Here is a 17,594-nt window from a genome sequence, read left to right as displayed (position 1 = left end):
CCTTTTCTTCCTCTGGCCTCAGTTGGCCAGTCTGTAAAATGGGAAGGGGGGTGTCCCAAGGAGATAATGGACCTTGAATAGGCCCCACGCTCTATCACACCTTCAGTCCAGAAGGGATCTTGGGGAAGGGTTGTGGTTTTTTGTTTTTTAAAGATTTTATTTATTTATTTGACAGAGAGAGACACAGCGAGAGAGGGAACACAAGCAGGGGGAGTGGGAGAGCGAGAAGCAGGCTTCCCGCTGAGCAGGGAGCCCGATGTGGGGCTCGATCTCAGGACCCTGGGATCATGACCTGAGCCCAAGGCAGACGCTTAACGACTGAGCCACCCAGGCGCCCCTGTTTTTTGTTTTTTGTTTTTAAGATTTTATTTATTTATTAGAGAGAGAGAGTGGGGGCAGAGGGAGGGACAGAAGGAGACTCCCAAACAGACTCCTGGCTGAGCGCAGAACCTGACCTGCGGGGCTCGATCTCACGACCCTGAGATCATGACCCCAGACGAAATCAAGAGTCGGACTCTTAACTGACAGAGCCATCTAGGCGCCCTGGAAGGGTTCTTTTTATGGAGTCTTGGTATTTTAAGGAATTTAGAACATCTGGGTTCATGCATGTCAGTACCATCATTATTACTGATGGAGAAACGGAGGTCCATCTGTGTCAGGGATTTGACAAAGGACACTGAAGGAGTCAGAGTGGATGCCGGGGAAAGCCCTGGGTCCCCTGGAAACCCCCTCCCCCCCCACTCTGCCTTCTGAACCAGTTTCCTCCTACACATGGCTCCTTCTGCCTCTCCTAGACATTCTCAATTACCCATCAAGAGTCCGCCATCCAGAAATTTCTCAACCCCTTCCTGACCTTGTTTATATGATCTTGCTCCCTGGGGCTAAAGGAGGACAGTCTGGGACATGTCCTTAAACTACTTCTTTTTTTTTTTTTTTAATAAGATTTTATTTATTTGACAGAGACAGACACAGTGAGAGCGGGAACACAAGCAGAGTGGGAGAGGGAGAAGCAGGCTTCCCCGTGGAGCACGGAGCCTGATGCGGGGCTCGATCCCAGGACCCTGGGATCATGACCTGAGCTGAAGGCAGACGCTTAACGATTGAGCCACCCAGGCGCCCCCTTAAACTACTTCCTGAGCCAGCTCCCTGGGGACTCTCGCCCACCAGCGGAGGAAGTGGGGCTGCTTGAAAACGGGTATGGTTTTATCAGCCAAGACGCCGGGCTATCACCTTCTGCGGGCTGAGAGACCTTCTGCCGGCCCCCGGCCCCCTCTCTGGGCCTCAGCTGGTCAGTTACTCAGGAAAGGGTGGGAGTCACTATTTCTGGGGATGAAATGCACCCTCAGGCTGGAGTTAGCGATAACAGCGTTCAGACCTGCAGAGCAATAAAGGCTATTTCTCGGGGGCTTATTGTGACCGGCACCATTCTAAGCACCTATCACAGTTCACTCACTGTTTCTACATTCAAGATTCTCATGCACGCCTTATAACTGCCCAACAAGGTGTTAATTATAATTCCCATTTTGTAGACGGGAATACTGATGCCCAGAAAGGTTACGTCACTCGCCTAACATCACAAGCAAGTAAACGGCGGAGCTGGGATCCCAACCACTACATGGTCGGTTTCTTCTTACTCCCAGTGAGAGCTCTAACCAGCGGGGAAAGCGTATTTGGGACTCATTAGCCCTAATTAGGACTAATTAAGAGCCTCCTTTAAGAGGGGAAGCCACCTAAGTACAAGACGTCACGAAGGAACACGGTGACAGCAGCCAAGGCGGGCGTGGGAATCCAACCACGCTCCGGCCAACAGCCGTTTAACGGCACCGCCCCCTGACCCGCCTCACTTCCGCCTTTTATTTGCATATTCAGCGATCGGACGTCAGGCGTCAGCGTCGACGCGGTGACATCAGGGAGCGCCCCTGCAGTGCTCCACCCCCGAGCGTACGCACGTACGCACGCACGGAGACGAGCGGGCGGGGGAGGAGGGAGAGATCGCAGGCGCCCCGCCCAGTCAGCAAGGTTGCGCGTGCCCAGTGCGACCGCCAAGATGGTGGTGGGCGCGTTCCCTATGGCGAAGCTGCTATACCTGGGCATCCGGCAGGTCAGCAAGCCGCTTGCCAACCGCATTAAGGAGGGCGCCCGCCGAAGCGAGTTCTTCAAGACCTATATCTGTCTCCCGCCGGCTCAGCGTGAGTTTGACCCCACGTCCCTCCAACCTTTTCATTCTCCAACCCCTCTCTGGTGGTTGCTCAGGGGATGGACTTCTGTTTACAACCAATCACAGCCTGAACCGGCAAAGTCCTGCAGCCAATAGGGAGGGTTTCTGGAAGAAGGGCATGCGGGTAGCCCAATAGTACGAATAGGCGTGGGGCAGGGGGCAGGGCAGGGCGCCAGCGCCCGAGTTGGGAATACCAGCCAATAGAGAAGAGAGCGCGTGGAGACTGACGTCCAGACGAACCAATAGTTTGGGGGACGGGAGTAATATGGGTGGGACATCCCAGGACTGAGAGGAGTTAGGGGCGGGACCGAGGAGAGACTGCCCGGGTGGTTTGCTGGGCCATCCTTAGTTTGGTTTCCAAAACCCCACCCCGTGCTTCAGTTGCCACCCCCACCCACCCCCCCCCGGTCCTGGGAGGTGAGGTACCTAACCTGGCATGGCCTTCAGGGAGGGCTTCCTGGCAGCGGAGGCCTCTGGGCTGGGACCTGAAGGGTGAGGAGAATCTCCCCAGACAGCAGGGATGATGTCGAGGGAGAGCGGGGAGCATGCTCAAAGGCCAAATGGCTAAGGGGAGCGTACCTTTTTTTCTTATAAGTTTGGGTGCTTAAAGTTTGCGGAATTCTTGGTCCTTTGGTGTTTTGTGGGGCCTCTGCCAGAGGTGCAGATCTTAGAATGGCGAAACGTCGGATTTCACAGTAACCAGACTGCCCTCCTATCCGCTCTTTGACCCTCACTCTGTTTTTGTCCCCACGTCAGGGAGGGGAAATGACTGCCCCACTTTATAGAAGAGAAAACAGGCCTCGAGACCAGAAGTGAATTGCTCAGGTCACACGTGGAGTTTATGCCAGGAATCAGCGCTTGAGTCCTGCACTCTGGGTTCCCAGAGCTAGTTTCTGTTTCCTGCCACTGCCTTTCCCCTAAACCCTGCGATGGGTCTTAGCGCCCTGGTGTAGAAAGTGGCCTCTTGGGTCAGACTGCCATGGATTCTAATCTGGGCCCCACGTATCCCTGGCTGAGTTACTTACCCCCTCGGAGCTTCGGTTTTCTCTCCTGTGCAATGGGTTTTATATAATAGCAACATTTAATGGGCACTCGGCTTTGTGCCAGGCCGTATGCTAAGCACTTCACAGGCCTTCCAGCATTAAATCCTCACAAATTATGAGGTAGGCACTGTTATTATTCCCACTTTGTGTATAGGCTCTATGTGCATTTATGCTGTAAATAATACTTATGTTGTTGTGAGGAGTAAATGGATATAAAATGTTAAGTCAGTGGGTGGCACCGAGATATGGCTGTTGTGTAGATGATGTGGATACAGAAAAGAAGAAAAGGCAAACGATCTTGTCCTTGGGAATTTTACATTCTTGGGGCGGGGACGGGGTGGGGGGTAGCCAGCCAATAAACAAAATAAATAGTTAAAATATGAATTATATTAGCTAGCAGTACTTGCTCTGGAGAAAACATTAGGGTTGCAAAAAGAGGACTGTCTGGGGGAAGGTTGGAAGTTTAGATAGGGTGTCAGGGAGACCTCAGTGAGAATATGAGGAGGATAGGAAGGAGCCAGCAGTGCAGGTATCTAAGAAAAAGCATTTTCACACATGCAAAGGCCCTGAGGTGAGAGTTTGCCTGGTAGGTTTGATGACCGGCGAGGAGGCCAATGTGGCTGAGCAAAGGGACTGAGTGGAGACTGAGGAGAGGAGAAACCGGTGGAGAGAGAGGCAGATTGTGCAGGGCCTGTGGGCCACTGCAGTGCTTTGGCATTACTCCTGAGTAGATGGGACTCACTGGAGGGTATCAGCAGAGGGACAGGGTCTGAGGCATATGTTAATAGGATCCCTTTGGCAATCATAGGGTGAGGTTGAATGCAGGGAGGAGGTGACCCCAGTACTCCAGGTGGCAGGTGAATGGGGAGGAGGGGTCAGTTTCTGGAGACATTTTTTCCCCCTTTTTAAAAAAAATGTCAGACCCTCAGAACAGTTGGAAGAAAAAATGGTATAGGGGCGCCTGGCTGGCTCAGTCAGAGGGCATGTGACGCTTGATCTCGGGATCATGAGTTCGAGCCCCATGTTGGGAGTAGAGATTACTAAAAAATAAACAACAACAACAAAAGTTTAAGTTATTAAAAATAAAAGGAAGAATGGTACAGTCATCAGTTATATGCCCTTCACCACCTAGTTCATCAGTTATTAGCTTCCAGCACATTTGATTTGTCTTCGCTCTCGGATATGGATGTGTTTATATATGTATACACACACTTTTTTTTTCTGAACAATTTGAAACTAAGTTGTGGACATAACACTTTACTCCTAAATATTTTAGCTGGTGTTTCCTAAGAACAAAGACATTCTCGTATATAACACAGCACCAATATCACACCTGAAAAGTTTAACATTGATAATAATGATATTGATACCAATATTATTTAATATATAACTAATATTTAATATATAGCTCATATTCTGATTTCTCCAGTTATTCCCAAAATGTCCTTTTTAGCTATTTATTATTATTATTATTTTAAAAGATTGATTTATTTATTTGAGAGAGCGAGAGTACATGAGAGGGGGGAGGGTTAGAGGGAGAAGCAGACACCCTGCTGAGCAGGGAGCCCGATGCGGGACTCGATCCCGGGACTCCAGGATCATGACCTGAGCCGAAGGCAGTCGCTTAACCAACTGAGCCACCCAGGCGCCCCTTAGCTATTTATTATTATTTTTAACCTATGATCTGTTCAAGGATCTTGCACTGCATTTGATTATCATGCCTCTTTAATATCCTTTAATCTACAGTTGGCTCAGCAATCCTGCCCACTGCCTGTCTTTGTAAATAAAGTTTTATTGGCACACAGCCACGCCCATTGGTTTGCATATTGTCTGTGGCTGCAGAGATGGGTTTCATGGCCCACAAATCTAAAATATTGACTCTGTGGCCTCTTACAGAAGAAGTTTGCTGATCCTGCTCTCTACTGATGTTCTTGTTTTTTCTTGTTGTTTTTTTTTAATGGCGTTGACATTTGGAAGAATCCAAGCCAGTTATCCCATAGTGTCTCACAATCTGTAGTTTTCTGATTGCTTCCTCTGATTTGATTCACACTGAGCATCTTTGGCAAGAACACCACACACATGATGATGTGTCCTAAGGACATCACCTCAGGGGGCTCCTGATGTCTGTTTGTTCCGTCATTTGTGATGGTAACTTGGATCCCTTGGTTAAGGTGGTGACCACTAACAGAACCTTTCCTTTTCCCTTTAGTAATGAATACCCAGTAGATTTGTTTAGAAGGCAGCACTGGCAGGATTTCCCCTAGATTGGGCGTGACATGGCCGACTGCAAGAGGGGCGGCTTGGGCAGAAAGGACCAGGAGCTCCCTTTGGGATAGGTTTAGTTGGCGATGCTATTAATATTGGACTGCACTGATTTATTATATTTATACTTTTAAAATTACGTTGTTACCATCCTCACGCTGCTGTTTGCCCTTTGCTGTGGCTCCCCAGCCTGTGTGATTGGAATTTTCCAGAGCCTATGGCAGCTGTGTGTTCTCCTGGGTCAGGCCTCCAGTGCTGATCAGCTTATCCAACATCTGTGCCTCTGGCTGAGGTTCTTTTGACTCAGCAGGGTAGGCCTGGCTGTCTTCCTTCTCACAGTAGAGGCTGGAGTGGTAGGTGTGAACAGTAAATGCAAGAAGCATAAATCATCAGTGATGCACTATGTTGGGGAGGCAAGGATCTCTTCTCTTCTCTTCTCTTTTCTTTCTTTCTTTCTTTTTCTTTCTTTCTTTCTTTCTTTCTTTCTTTCTTTCTTTCTTTCTTTTCTTTCTTTTCTTTCTTTCTTTCTTTCTTTCTTTCTTTCTTTCTTTCGATAGAAGTTTATTGGATACACTGCAAGGGATGTCAGAGATGCTCAGTGTGAATCAAATCAGGACAGCAAAGGAGAGACTGTCCGCCAGGAGGCAGTGGTGGGGGGCTATAGTTAAGGGGGGGTAGTGAGGAGGTAGGGGAACACATGGAATTTTAGTTTTTTTGGTACCTGTGCCTGGTTGTAAGTAGCCCATTGGTCAGCTGGGGCTTATGGATATTTTGAGGTGGGTCCCCTAATGGGCCTGTTTGCTTTCAGCCAGGGGGTCACCATGGGCGCTTTCGCTTTACTTGGGTTTCCAGTGCTCAAGCCTGTTGTCTAAAAGCGGCCTCTACATTCCCCACTGACAGATGGACGGTGACAAATCTTTGGCCTTAAGGCAGAGATCTCATCTTCAGTAGCGGCTTCATGCTGACGGGGGTGGGGGGGTGGGGGCAGGGGTGTTGCCCCTCCCCAGACGTGTGGGTCCAGCAGGGATTCTGTGCAGTGACAGACCAGAGCATGGTATTAGATTAACATGCTGATAGGTGATTTGAGTGAAATTCCTTGGTGGCCCAGGCCATGGGATTTAGGGGGAGGGGACCCTCTGATGATATGGGCTGGAATTCTTGTTGAACCACTACTGGTATATGGAATTGGTGGATTCACTCAGACGCATAGGAATGTGTTTTGTCTGTAGATCAAGATGGTGGCTAGACCCATGGGAACAAAGGAAAAAGGTGGAGCGGGGGAGGAGCAAGGTGGCTGAGAGTCAGCCGGCATCAGGGTAGGGTCCCATCCGAGTCCGTAGCATGTGCAGGTTCGCCCCAGATGCGCTGCCCCTTCCAGCTATGCCCCACATTGTGAGTGGAGACCGAGGGGAACAGAGTGGGAGAGGAGAGGAAAGAGGTCCTTCACCCCCACAGGCTCGGACAGTCCGACCTGTTTGGCCTCAGACCTTCAGACCACACTGGGGAGCCGCCCCTGGCCAGAGACCTTCAGTTGTCTGAGGGGTGTGAGGGTTAGGCTGTTGAAGGGCCAAAAAGAGAAAGGAGAGGGAGGGAAGGATCCCTCCAAAGGGTAGGAGGGGAAATCCCGCACCCTTTCGGGCAAGGGCGGTCTGGCTGGATCCCCCTGGGGCTTCGGATCCTCACCGAGGAGTCACCTCCCCAAGGAGCGCTAGAGTCAGTCCACCGAGGGGAATTGAGGGAGAGTCCTTGGTCGCAGAGGGTCCCCGTGAGGGCCACCAAAGTGGGGCAGCCCCATCAGGTGGGGCCAGCGGCACTGGCAGTGAAAGAATCCCCCGGCAGAACAAAGGAGATAGAAGTGAACTGGATCCACCGCAAGGGAGCCGGGGGCAGGACAGCAAAGAAGGGACTGTCTGCCCGCAAGGATCTTTTTATACAAAGAGCTCTGGGGGAGAAAAAATAAAAGGTTGGTGATGCCGGCAGGTTGGGACCCCTTTTGCCCAGTGCCTCGCAGATGCTTCCAGAGGAGCCATGGGATGTCTGGGCAGTGGGAAAATTCCAGTTTGTTACTGCTTATTCCTTTAGAGTATACTGGTCCTTTTCTAGTTTACTACTCATGCTAGGCAGATAATTGCCCCTCAAAGATGTCTGGGTCTTAATCCCAGGAACCTGTTGAATGCGTTAACTTCCACGACAAAGGGGACTTTACGGATGTGATTAAGTCAAGGATTTGGGCCTAGGGAGAGTATCCTGGATTATCCAGGCGGGTGATGATGTAATCATAAGGGTCCTTGTAAGTGAAAGAGGGAGCTGGGAAAGGGAACGATTTGAATATGCTGCCCTGCTGGTCTTGAAGGTGGAGGAGGGGCCACGAGCCAAGAGATGCAGGCAGCCTCTAGAAGCCGAAAAAGGTGAGGAAACGTGTTCTCCCCTGCTGACACCTTGAGTTCAGCCTCCTGAGCTCTGTTTCAGACTCTTTGCCTCAGAGGTCTGACGGGAGGCTCTGTTGCACGCACGAATACCCTTCGTGTAGGCCTGGCACGTTCTCAGTTCAGGAAACAGCAGTGTGGCTGAGCCACCAAGTGCCCCTCCTCCGGAGCTGGGCCGCCTGTGTGTGAATCCCAGTCCTGCCACTTTCTCTGTGACCCTGGCCAGTGATTTAGCTTCTTTGGGCCTCAGTTTCATTGTCTGTACATTGTATTGTTACGACGATTCCATGGGTTAATATCCCTAGAGCATTAAACGGTGCCCCAGCCCTGAAGTGCTACGTAACTGTTTGTCAAATGTATAGAAATGCCAGGCATCATGATCATTGCATCTGTCGTCATCGTCATCATCATCATCTCAATGGGAAACCTTCCAGTGTGATCCTTCTCGTTGTGCGCTCCTGGCTTGCTGTCTGGAGCAGGTGGCACTCCCCGCCTGTCGATGGTATCGGTCCCTCTGCCTCAGTCAGCGCTCACAGGCTTACCATGGGCAGAAGGGTCTGGGCTTGCCCAGGAACACTTCTCACTAGCATGGGGCAGTCACTGTGTTTGTCTGATTAGGAGCCGGGATTGGAGTTCTATCTGAGTCAGACAGAGAGAGGGCAGTATGGCTGAGTAGAGGGCCTCCCACTACCTCATGCTTCACAGACTATTTAAAGCATCCTTTGCAATGAATGGTGTACCTGCAAGGAAGGAAGGAAGTTGACTCCTCCCAGAGCAAGAAGAAAGCAGGAAGGAGCAAGGAGCTAAGGAGGGGAGTAAATACTGAAGATGCCTTATATACTCCAGGGATATGGGCAGATTCACATGGCCTTGGGGATAGGGGCTATCCTGTGGGAACACTGGGCAGGGAACCATCTTGTGTAAAACCAGATCCCAGGAAAGATACCCCTCAGAGACAGGGTGAACTAGGGAAAAAAACCCACCCTGCAAAGGCACAGCCTTAGGGCTGGATAGAGGTTGAAAATGTCTCCTCTGAGAACTTACAGCCACTGCCTGTCCGTCATGTGGGTCTGGGGAACTGAATTATACTGTGAAAGACCCTGGAAACAGCAAGCTGAGAATGAACCCAGGTCTGTGTGCACTTGACAAGGACAAACCCTCTGGAGGAGTGCCCCCTCTAACTGAGCCTTGGAGAGTTCCTTCAGGTGGAGTTGGGCACATCTCATGATAAAAATTTACATACTGTATGGAAAAAGAGGCACCATGAGCGAGAGTCATCAGACACAAAACATGGGAGGTCAAGACCTGCAAACATTGTGGATATCAGAATGATCAGATGTGGGTATAAAATACCTATGTTTATTTGGGAAAAGGATAAAATAGGAGGGATATGAAAACGTGAGTGCAATCAAATTACCAGGAAGTTGGAACAAGAACCAACTAGAACTTTGAGAAATGACACAGTTGACGTTCAGAGCTTAGTATAAGGACTAAACAAATACCAGATGAAACATAGCTGCAGAGAGGATTGGTGTGCTGAAAGACATCTAAAGGGGGAAAAAAGTTTTGTGGGGTGCTCCCCTTAGCTGCCCAGGAGCGCCACTTGCAGGTCCTGATTGGGTCCATCTGGAAGGAAGAGCTGGACATTTTTATTTTTAACATTGTCCAGAGAGGATCCTCCTGTGCATGAGCGTTTGAAAAATCACTTCCCTGGAGTCTATTTATAATCTCCAGAGCACCACATGAGTTATGTTGCCTGACAGCCAGGCTGCTGCTGGTGACCTCCAAACCCTGCTTTTATTGTGCTTTCCTGTTAAGGAAACATGTTGCACATTCTGTGTGTGTGTGTGTGTGTGTGTGTGTGTGTGTGTGTGTGTCTTGTTAGCAGTCATGTATAGAGCTGACATACAATACCGTGACTATATTGTATGTGTTTAAAATGTTAAGAAATTGGAAGGTGTGTCTGGCGCCTGGGTGGCTCAGTCGGTTAAGCATCTGCCTTCGGCTCAGGTCATGATCTCAGGGTCCTGGGATCGAGTCCCGCATTGGGCTCCCTGCTCAGTGGGAAGCCTGCTTCTCCCTCTGCCTCTGCCGCTCCCCCTGCTTGTGCTCTTTCTCTCTCTCTGACAAATAAATAAATAAAATCTCTAAAAAATTGGAAGGTGTGGAATTAATATTTAAAAAATAAAATTACTAGTTTACGTATTCACGGCCGCCCAAATATTTTTGCTCTCGCTAAAAATATTTTCTTATGCAGACATCATCAGATACTTTTGGAAACTCTTGGTGTAGCCCTCCGTGAGAGTCTAGCTTTGACATTCTTTGTGCTGGGCCGTCAGAGCTGGCAAAGACCTAAGGGAAGCCCAGAGAGCCAAACGAGAGAAGTGTGTCATCGGCTCCATTTAACCCCGCTGCTCATTTTCCAGACCCATCCTTCATAGGCAGAGGCATTTGTTGGCATTTGTTTGAGCTCACATTGTTCAGTCTTCAGTCCGTGGTTTCTGAGCAGGAGTCTTTTTTAGGAAGCCGTTTTGTGCGGGCTCGTTGAATCGCAGTCTGGGAATATCCCCGGGAGTCCATCTGCCTGGGCTGCATTACGCCGAGTGGCCAGGAGAGGGCGCCTGTGCCGCCCTTTCAGCATCTGGGGTTGCCGAGAGGCACTAGAAAAGCTTGATTTCTTCTTCTCCTCTTCCTCCTCCCCTTCCCTCATCTTGTTACTCTTCCTTTTCCTCCTTCTCCCTTCCCTCCTCCTTCAAGACATAAGCATAACCAGAAGCTCTGGCATTTTCTTCCTGTGCCCCAGAGAAACACCTTGTCTACTCCTCTGTGCTCACCCCTCCTTGAGACTCTAGTCATTTCCTGAGAGGCCTACCCTGAAGGCTCAGCCCCCCAGGATGCGCCTCTGCCCCTCACTGGAGTCCCATCCGCCTTCTTCTAGCTTCTTGGCTCCTCCTCTTTTCCTGCTTTCCAGCTCCAGTTGGCCCCAGCTCACACCCCTAAGCCCCCGTAGCTGATTTCCTCAGGAGCTCGCTCAGTCCCCCTGTGTACTAAGCTGTCCCTCTGCTGTCAGACCCACCCAGGTCCTGCCTTTGATGAGCATATGGCCGCAGCAGCTGCCCTCTGCTGAGGGCCTAGTATGCGGCCATTTTATCTCTCTTTTTAAATTGAATCAAACTTTATGTTACTTTGGGGTTTTAGGGTTTTTTTTTTCCTTTGAGGTTTTCTGAAGCAACTTACTAAATTTACAAAAGTCATAGGTGCTTATTATGAAAGAAAGAACAAGATACGAATCAGTTTGTGCTCATCTGTGCTTGATTGAAAACCCAGCTGGTAAATCTTAATTAACCTAAATCAAAAGGATGTTTATTGTTGGGGCTCCTGGGTGGCTCAGTCGGTTAAGCGTCTGACTTCAGCTCAGGTCATGATCCCAGGGTCCTGGGATCAAGCCCCACGTTGGGCTCCCAGCTCAGCAGGGAGTCTGCTTGGGATTCTCTCTCCCCCTCCCTCTGCTTGTGTGCTCTCTCTTTCAAATAAATTAATTTAATTTAATTTAAAAAGGATATTTATTGTTGGTGGAGGAAGGTGGCTCTGTGGTTGGTTTGGTGGCTTGGTGGTGTCATTAGGGACCTGAGACTCTTTCTGTCTCTACCATCTTTGTGTTTTTTTTTTTTTTTTTTTAAAGATTTTATTTATTTATTTGAGACAGAGAGAATGAGAGAGAGAGAGCACATGAGAGGGGGGAGGGTCAGAGGGAGAAGCAGACTCCCTGCCGAGCAGGGAGCCCGATGCGGGACTCGATCCCGGGACTCCAGGATCATGACCTGAGCCGAAGGCAGTCGCTTAACCAACTGAGCCACCCAGGCGCCCTCATCTTTGTGTTTAGGCAGTAACTCTCTCAAGGCTTCAGAGGGCTGCTGGAGCTCCAGACGTCATGCCTTTATACAGCAGTGTATAAGGAGGGAGTGTGTGTATGTGTGTATGAGGGATGGGGGAGGGGCTGGGAAATGAGAGTGTGCTCTTCAAGTAGAAGAGTCTTTTCCCAGAAGCCCCCAGGAGACTTCCTTCACTGTTTATTGGCCAGAATCGAGTTGCATACCACCACTTGCTGTATAGGAGGTCAGGGGGGTGAATACCGCCTCCAGACTCTAATGGCAGGGGAGGATATTGTTAATAAGACAGTAGGGAACAGTATACAGTAGGGGCGCCCGGCTGGCTCAGTAGAGCATGCAACTCTTGATCTCAGGGTTGTAAGTTCAAGCCCTACATGGACTGTAGAGATTACTTAAAAACGAAAAAGAAATCTTTAAAAAAAAAAAAAAAGAATAATATAAAGTAGCCTTAATGATCATGAGCACTAAGGCTTAAGCATTAACAGTACCTTAATGGATGAAAACACTGAGCAGAGCTGTCAGTTCATGCAAAGCCCTGAATGTGCCAACTTCCCTACAAGCCAGGAAGAATGATCTCCATTTTGAGAAAGAGGAACTGGAGATGCCAAGAGGTTGAGAAATTCACCCAAGGTCACAGCAAGTTAGTAGCAGAGCCAGGACTTGAATCCAGGAACCCCGCTCCAGAGCACCCCTAGCCTCTTTATGAGCTGCTTCCCTTGTGCGTCCGAAATTCCCAGATGCCGCCTGCGCTAAGTCGAGGTGGCCTCTCCAGTTATTGGTGGGGACCAGAGGTGGGATTATTCTCTGGGACAAGGACATGTTTGTATAATCCACTCACTCAACAAATCCTTGCTTAGTGCCCGCTGTATGCCAGGAACTATTCTAGGAGGTTTGATTAACTCAGCAGTCACCAAAACAGACAAAAATCCCCTGCTCTCATGGAGCTCACATTTGAGGATATTAATTACCCACCTGGTGACTTCAGGGCCCCGAGAGGTCCTTCTTCCCCACAGTCCTACCCAAATTCCCATGCTGAATCTTGGTGGTCCAGTTTAGGTCACATCCCCATCTTTGAGCCAGTCACTGTAGCCTGAGGAATGCAGTCTGATCGGCCAGTCTGAAGGGCAGGGTTTGCCACTACCGAATCCTTTGGACCCAGTGTGGGGGACATGGGGTTCCCCCAGACGCTTAGTAGACAGAACCGATTGTGTCCCCTCTGGTCCCCTCCAGAGGCAATGATAGAGGATGGGTGCCTGTCCGGGGGAGGAAGCTCCTGCCTGCTTTGAGGCACCACACATCTCCTAACACCCGGAGCAGTGTTGGGGTAGGCTTGCAGCGGGCTGGAATGCCTCCAGGAAAGGGCATCCTGGGAAGGGACTGGCTTGAAGCTATTTACTCTTTTTTTTTTTTTTTTTTAAGATTTTATTTATTTGCGAGAGAGAGAATGAGAGACAGAGAGCATGAGAGGGAGGAGGGTCAGAGGGAGAAGCAGACTCCCTGCCGAGCAGGGAGCCCGATGCGGGACTCGATCCCGGGACTCCAGGATCATGACCTGAGCCGAAGGCAGTCGCTTAACCAACTGAGCCACCCAGGCGCCCGAAGCTATTTACTCTTTATCATAATTTCTTAACTGATGATAACAGTTTTCATTCATTACGCTTTCTATGACTCAACAAATGATACTAACTACTTTATTAGGGAGTTTATATGATTGTCCTGGTTTTATGAGTAGGGAAGTATCTCAGAGCGAGAAGCAAGTTCCCTGAGGCAACACAGAATAAAAAATCAGCTCCCAGATTCCTCTTACATTGAATTATTATTTTATTTTTTGCATATTATTTATTGTACAATATCTATACAATGCAATGTACCAATCTAAAAGGTATAGTTTAAGGGCGCCTGCGTGGCTCAGTCCATTGAGCATCCAGCTCTTGATTTTGGCTCAGGTCATGATCTTGGGGTCGCGGGATTGAGCCCTGCATTGGGCTCTGTGCTCAGCGTGGAGTCTGCTTAGGGTTCTCTCCCTCTCCCCTCACCCCTCTCCGCCACTCGTGCGTGTGCTTTCTCTCTCTCTCAGGAAAATAAAATGTCTAGTTTAATGAGTACTGATAAATGCATATACCCATGTAACCAACTTCCACGATCTAAAACATTTCCATCACGCCTGGGGGTTCCTTCCTTTCCTGTTCTGTCACCTGTGTGACCTCTCTCACTACAGATCAGTTTTACCTGTTGTTAAGCTTCATATAAATGGAATCATGCAATATTAACTTAATGTCTAGCCTTTGTTCACATGATGCTTTAGAGATATTTCTGCTGCATGTATTAATAGTTCGTTTCTTTTACTGCTCTTAGTAGGTATTCTTTTATTCCAACATATGAACGTGCTATACTTGGTTTATCTACTCTCTTAATGATGGACATTTGGACATTTGGGTGTTCTTTTTGTTGTTGTTATTACCAGTAAGGCTACTGTAAACATTCTTGTACAGGTCTATATAGGAGAATGTTTTCATTTATTTTGGGTGAATACCTAGGAGTGAGATGTCGGAGTTATATGATAAAGATAAAGGTATTCTTTTTTTTTAAATTTTATTTCAAGATTTTTATTTACTTATTTGAGAGAGAGAGGGAGAGAGCAAGGAGAGGAAGAAGAGAGAGAGGGACAGACAGACTCTATGCCGAGTGCCAAGCCAGATGCAGGGGTTGATCCCACGACTCACATCATGACCTGAGCCAAAACCAAGAGTCAGACGCTCAACTGACTGAGCACCCAAGCACCCCAAAGATAAAGGTAGTCTTAATTTTATAAGAAACCGCCAAAGAGTTTTCCAGTGTGGGTCTAGTTGCTCCCCATCCTTGCCAATAATCATTGTTTTCAGTTTAATTTTAGCCATTCCAGTTGGTGTAAAATGGCAACTCAATTGCTTTTTTCTGATGAATTGTAATGTTGAGTACTTTTTCATATGATAATAAACATTTATTATCTCACACGGTTCCTGAGAATCAGGAATTTAGGAGTGGCCTTGCTGAGTGGCTCTGGCGCAGTGTCTCAAACAGAAAGCTCGCCAGGTGCCGAGAGGTCTGCTTCCTGGCTGACTCATTGACCTGACTCAGTTTTTCACTTGCTGTTGGGCCAAGAGCTCAGTTGCTCTGCCCATGGACCTCTCCTTAGGGCTACTCATGATCTGGCAGCTGGCTTCCCCCAAAGAGAGTGATCTAAGAGTGAAAAATGACTAAGACTGAAGAGTCAGTGTCTTTATAATATAACTGTGGAAGTGACATACTACCCCTTGGCCATATTCTACTGGTCACAGACCAACTCTAGCATAATGTGGGAAAGGACTACATAAGGCTGTAAATGCCAGGAGACAGGGATTATCGGGGGATATCTTGGAGGCTGGCAGCCACAATTCTATTGCTACCACGAATTAAAGTTATTTAGTTTTTTAAAGAATATTAAATCAGTCTTGTATTCCTGGATAAATGCCATTTGGTCATGGTGTGTGATCCTTTTTATATATTGGTGGCTTTGATTTGCCAATATTTTCCTAAAAAAATTTTTTTTTTTTAATACCTGTAGTCATGAGTGATATATTATGTAATTTTATTTTCTGGTAATGTGTTTGACAGGTTTTAATATCATGGTTTTGCTGACCCCATTAAACAATTGGGAAAATGTTCCCTCATTCTCTACTTTCTGCAAGATTTTGTATAAAATTGGAAAGATTTCCTCCCTAAATATTTGATGTAAATGTCCATCTGGGCTTTCAGTTTTCTTTAAGGGAAGGTTTTTTTTTTTGGTTTTGTTTTGTTTTGTTTTGTTTTAATTTTTTATTTATTTGACAGAGAGAGCCAGCGAGAGAGGGAACACAAGCAAGGGGAGTGAGAGAGGGAGAAGCAGGCTTCCCACGGAGCAGGGAGCCTGATGCGGGGCTCGATCCAGGACGCTGGGATCGTGACCTGAGCTGAAGGCAGACGCTTAACGACTGAGCCACCCAAGCGCCCCTCTTTAAGGGAAGGTTTTTAATAATATTCAATTTTCTATCTTTGGAAAGGAATTTTATATGCAGTCAGGATGGACTAAGATCGAAATGGATTTTAAAAGTGCACTGGTATAAGATTGAAATTCTGCTTTTCTCTCTTAAAAAAAAAAAGAAAGTTTTCTTGGATTGTTGGTCTGTTCTTGATAAGAAAATGTAAACAAAGTTTTTTTTTTCTCTTTTGACTGCCCGGAAAACCGAAACTTATGTTTTGTCTTTATCAGGTCCTTGATTACTTAAAGTTAAAACTTCTCAATATTAAAGGAGCTAAGTTTTGCTAACAACTATATAACCCTACATATTTGCCTTTGGAATCTGTTATTGCCACCTTGGTTGAATAAATAATTAAGTTTTAAGTTTCATCATGATCTATAATATTATTTAGGCATGTGCTTTATAACTTTAGGAGGTTTTTTAACAAACTGCCCCAAAATTTAAATTGTAAACGAAGTCTCTTTGACTGATTAGGCTTGTTTATTTGGTATGCTATGTTCTGGTATAAGGCCATCACTTAATACTATGATTATTGAAGTGTTAGGTGTCACAGAAATAACTGGATTTTCTTGTCAGCTATATTATAATAGACTCTAATCAGATCTTTAAAAACAAAACAAAACAAAAAAACCATTCAATTTTCTTAGTGCTTATAGGACTATTCAGATTTTCTACTTCTTTGTATCAGTTTTCATAAATTATGTTTTTTAACATATATAGGATTCATATAAGTTGTTGAATTTATTGTCATGAAGTATTTCGTAATATTCTTTTAGTACTCTTCTAGAGATTTTATTTTTTTAAGTAATCTCTACACCCAACATGGGGATCCAACTCACGACCCTGAGATGAAGAGTTGCACACTCTGCTGACTGAGCCAGACTGCCCCTCCTGTTGTATTCTTTTAATAATTGTAGGATCTGTAGTAATGTCTCCTCTTTCATTCCGGATAGTGGTAATTTATGTTTTATTTTTTCTTTATTCTTGATCACTAGTCCTGCTAGTGGTTTATCAGTATATGTTTCAAAGAATCACCTTCGACCTTGTTATTTTCCTCTCATTTGTCTGTTTTCAATTTCATTGATTTCTTTTCTTTCTTTCTTTCTTTCTTGCTTTCTTTTTTTTTTGAGAGAGAGAGAGTGGGTATGCATGCGTGCGTGCATGCAAGTGGAGGGAAGGACAGAGGGAGAGGGAGAGAGAGAATTAAAGATTAAGTAAATAAAATCTAAATAAAAACTAAAGATTAAACAAATAAAATCTTTTTTTTTTTTAAGATTTTATTTATTTGACAGAGAGAGACACAACGAGAGAGGGAACACAAGCAGGGGGAGTGGGAGGGGAAGAAGCAGGCTTCCTGCTGAGCAAGGAGCCCGATGTGGGGCTGGAGCCCGATGTGGGGCTCGATCCCAGGACGCTGGGATCACGACCTGAGCCGACGTGGGGCTCGATCCCAGGACCCTGGGATCATGACCTGAGCCGAAGGCAGATGCTTAACGACTGAGCCACCCAAGCGCCCCAATAAATAAAATCTTTAAAAAAAAAGAGTCGGACGCTTAAGTGACTGAGCCAGTTAAGTTTTCTTAACTATTTTCTATTTCATCGATTTCTGCTCTTATCCTTACTTTCTTCTATCTATTTATGTTGGGTTTAATTTGCTCCTTTTTAATAAGATAGAACCTTAGATTATTGCTTTTAAACTTTTTTTTTTTAATTTTTAA

General features: G+C 46.9%; 1 protein-coding gene across 2 annotated transcripts in view; it reads left to right on the top strand.

Annotated features, from left to right (window-relative positions):
• Positions 1–1,652: 1,652 nt before the first annotated feature.
• Positions 1,653–17,594, top strand: part of OPA3 (outer mitochondrial membrane lipid metabolism regulator OPA3) — a 77,432-nt gene continuing 61,490 nt past the window's right edge. The window contains exon 1 of one of the 2 annotated variants that reach the window (XM_036091516.2): positions 1,653–2,189. In XM_036091516.2, coding sequence (XP_035947409.1) covers positions 2,048–2,189 — 142 coding nt within the window. In that variant the 5' untranslated portion in view covers positions 1,653–2,047. The remainder of the gene's footprint in view (positions 2,190–17,594) is intronic. The other variant, XM_036091514.2, reaches the window with a different exon arrangement.

This window comes from Halichoerus grypus, chromosome 15 (genome assembly GCF_964656455.1).
Source record: "Halichoerus grypus chromosome 15, mHalGry1.hap1.1, whole genome shotgun sequence".
Lineage (NCBI taxonomy): Eukaryota > Metazoa > Chordata > Mammalia > Carnivora > Phocidae > Halichoerus > Halichoerus grypus.
The sequence above is the reverse complement of the archived record's forward strand: the minus strand, read 5'-3'. Positions and strand labels throughout refer to the sequence as shown.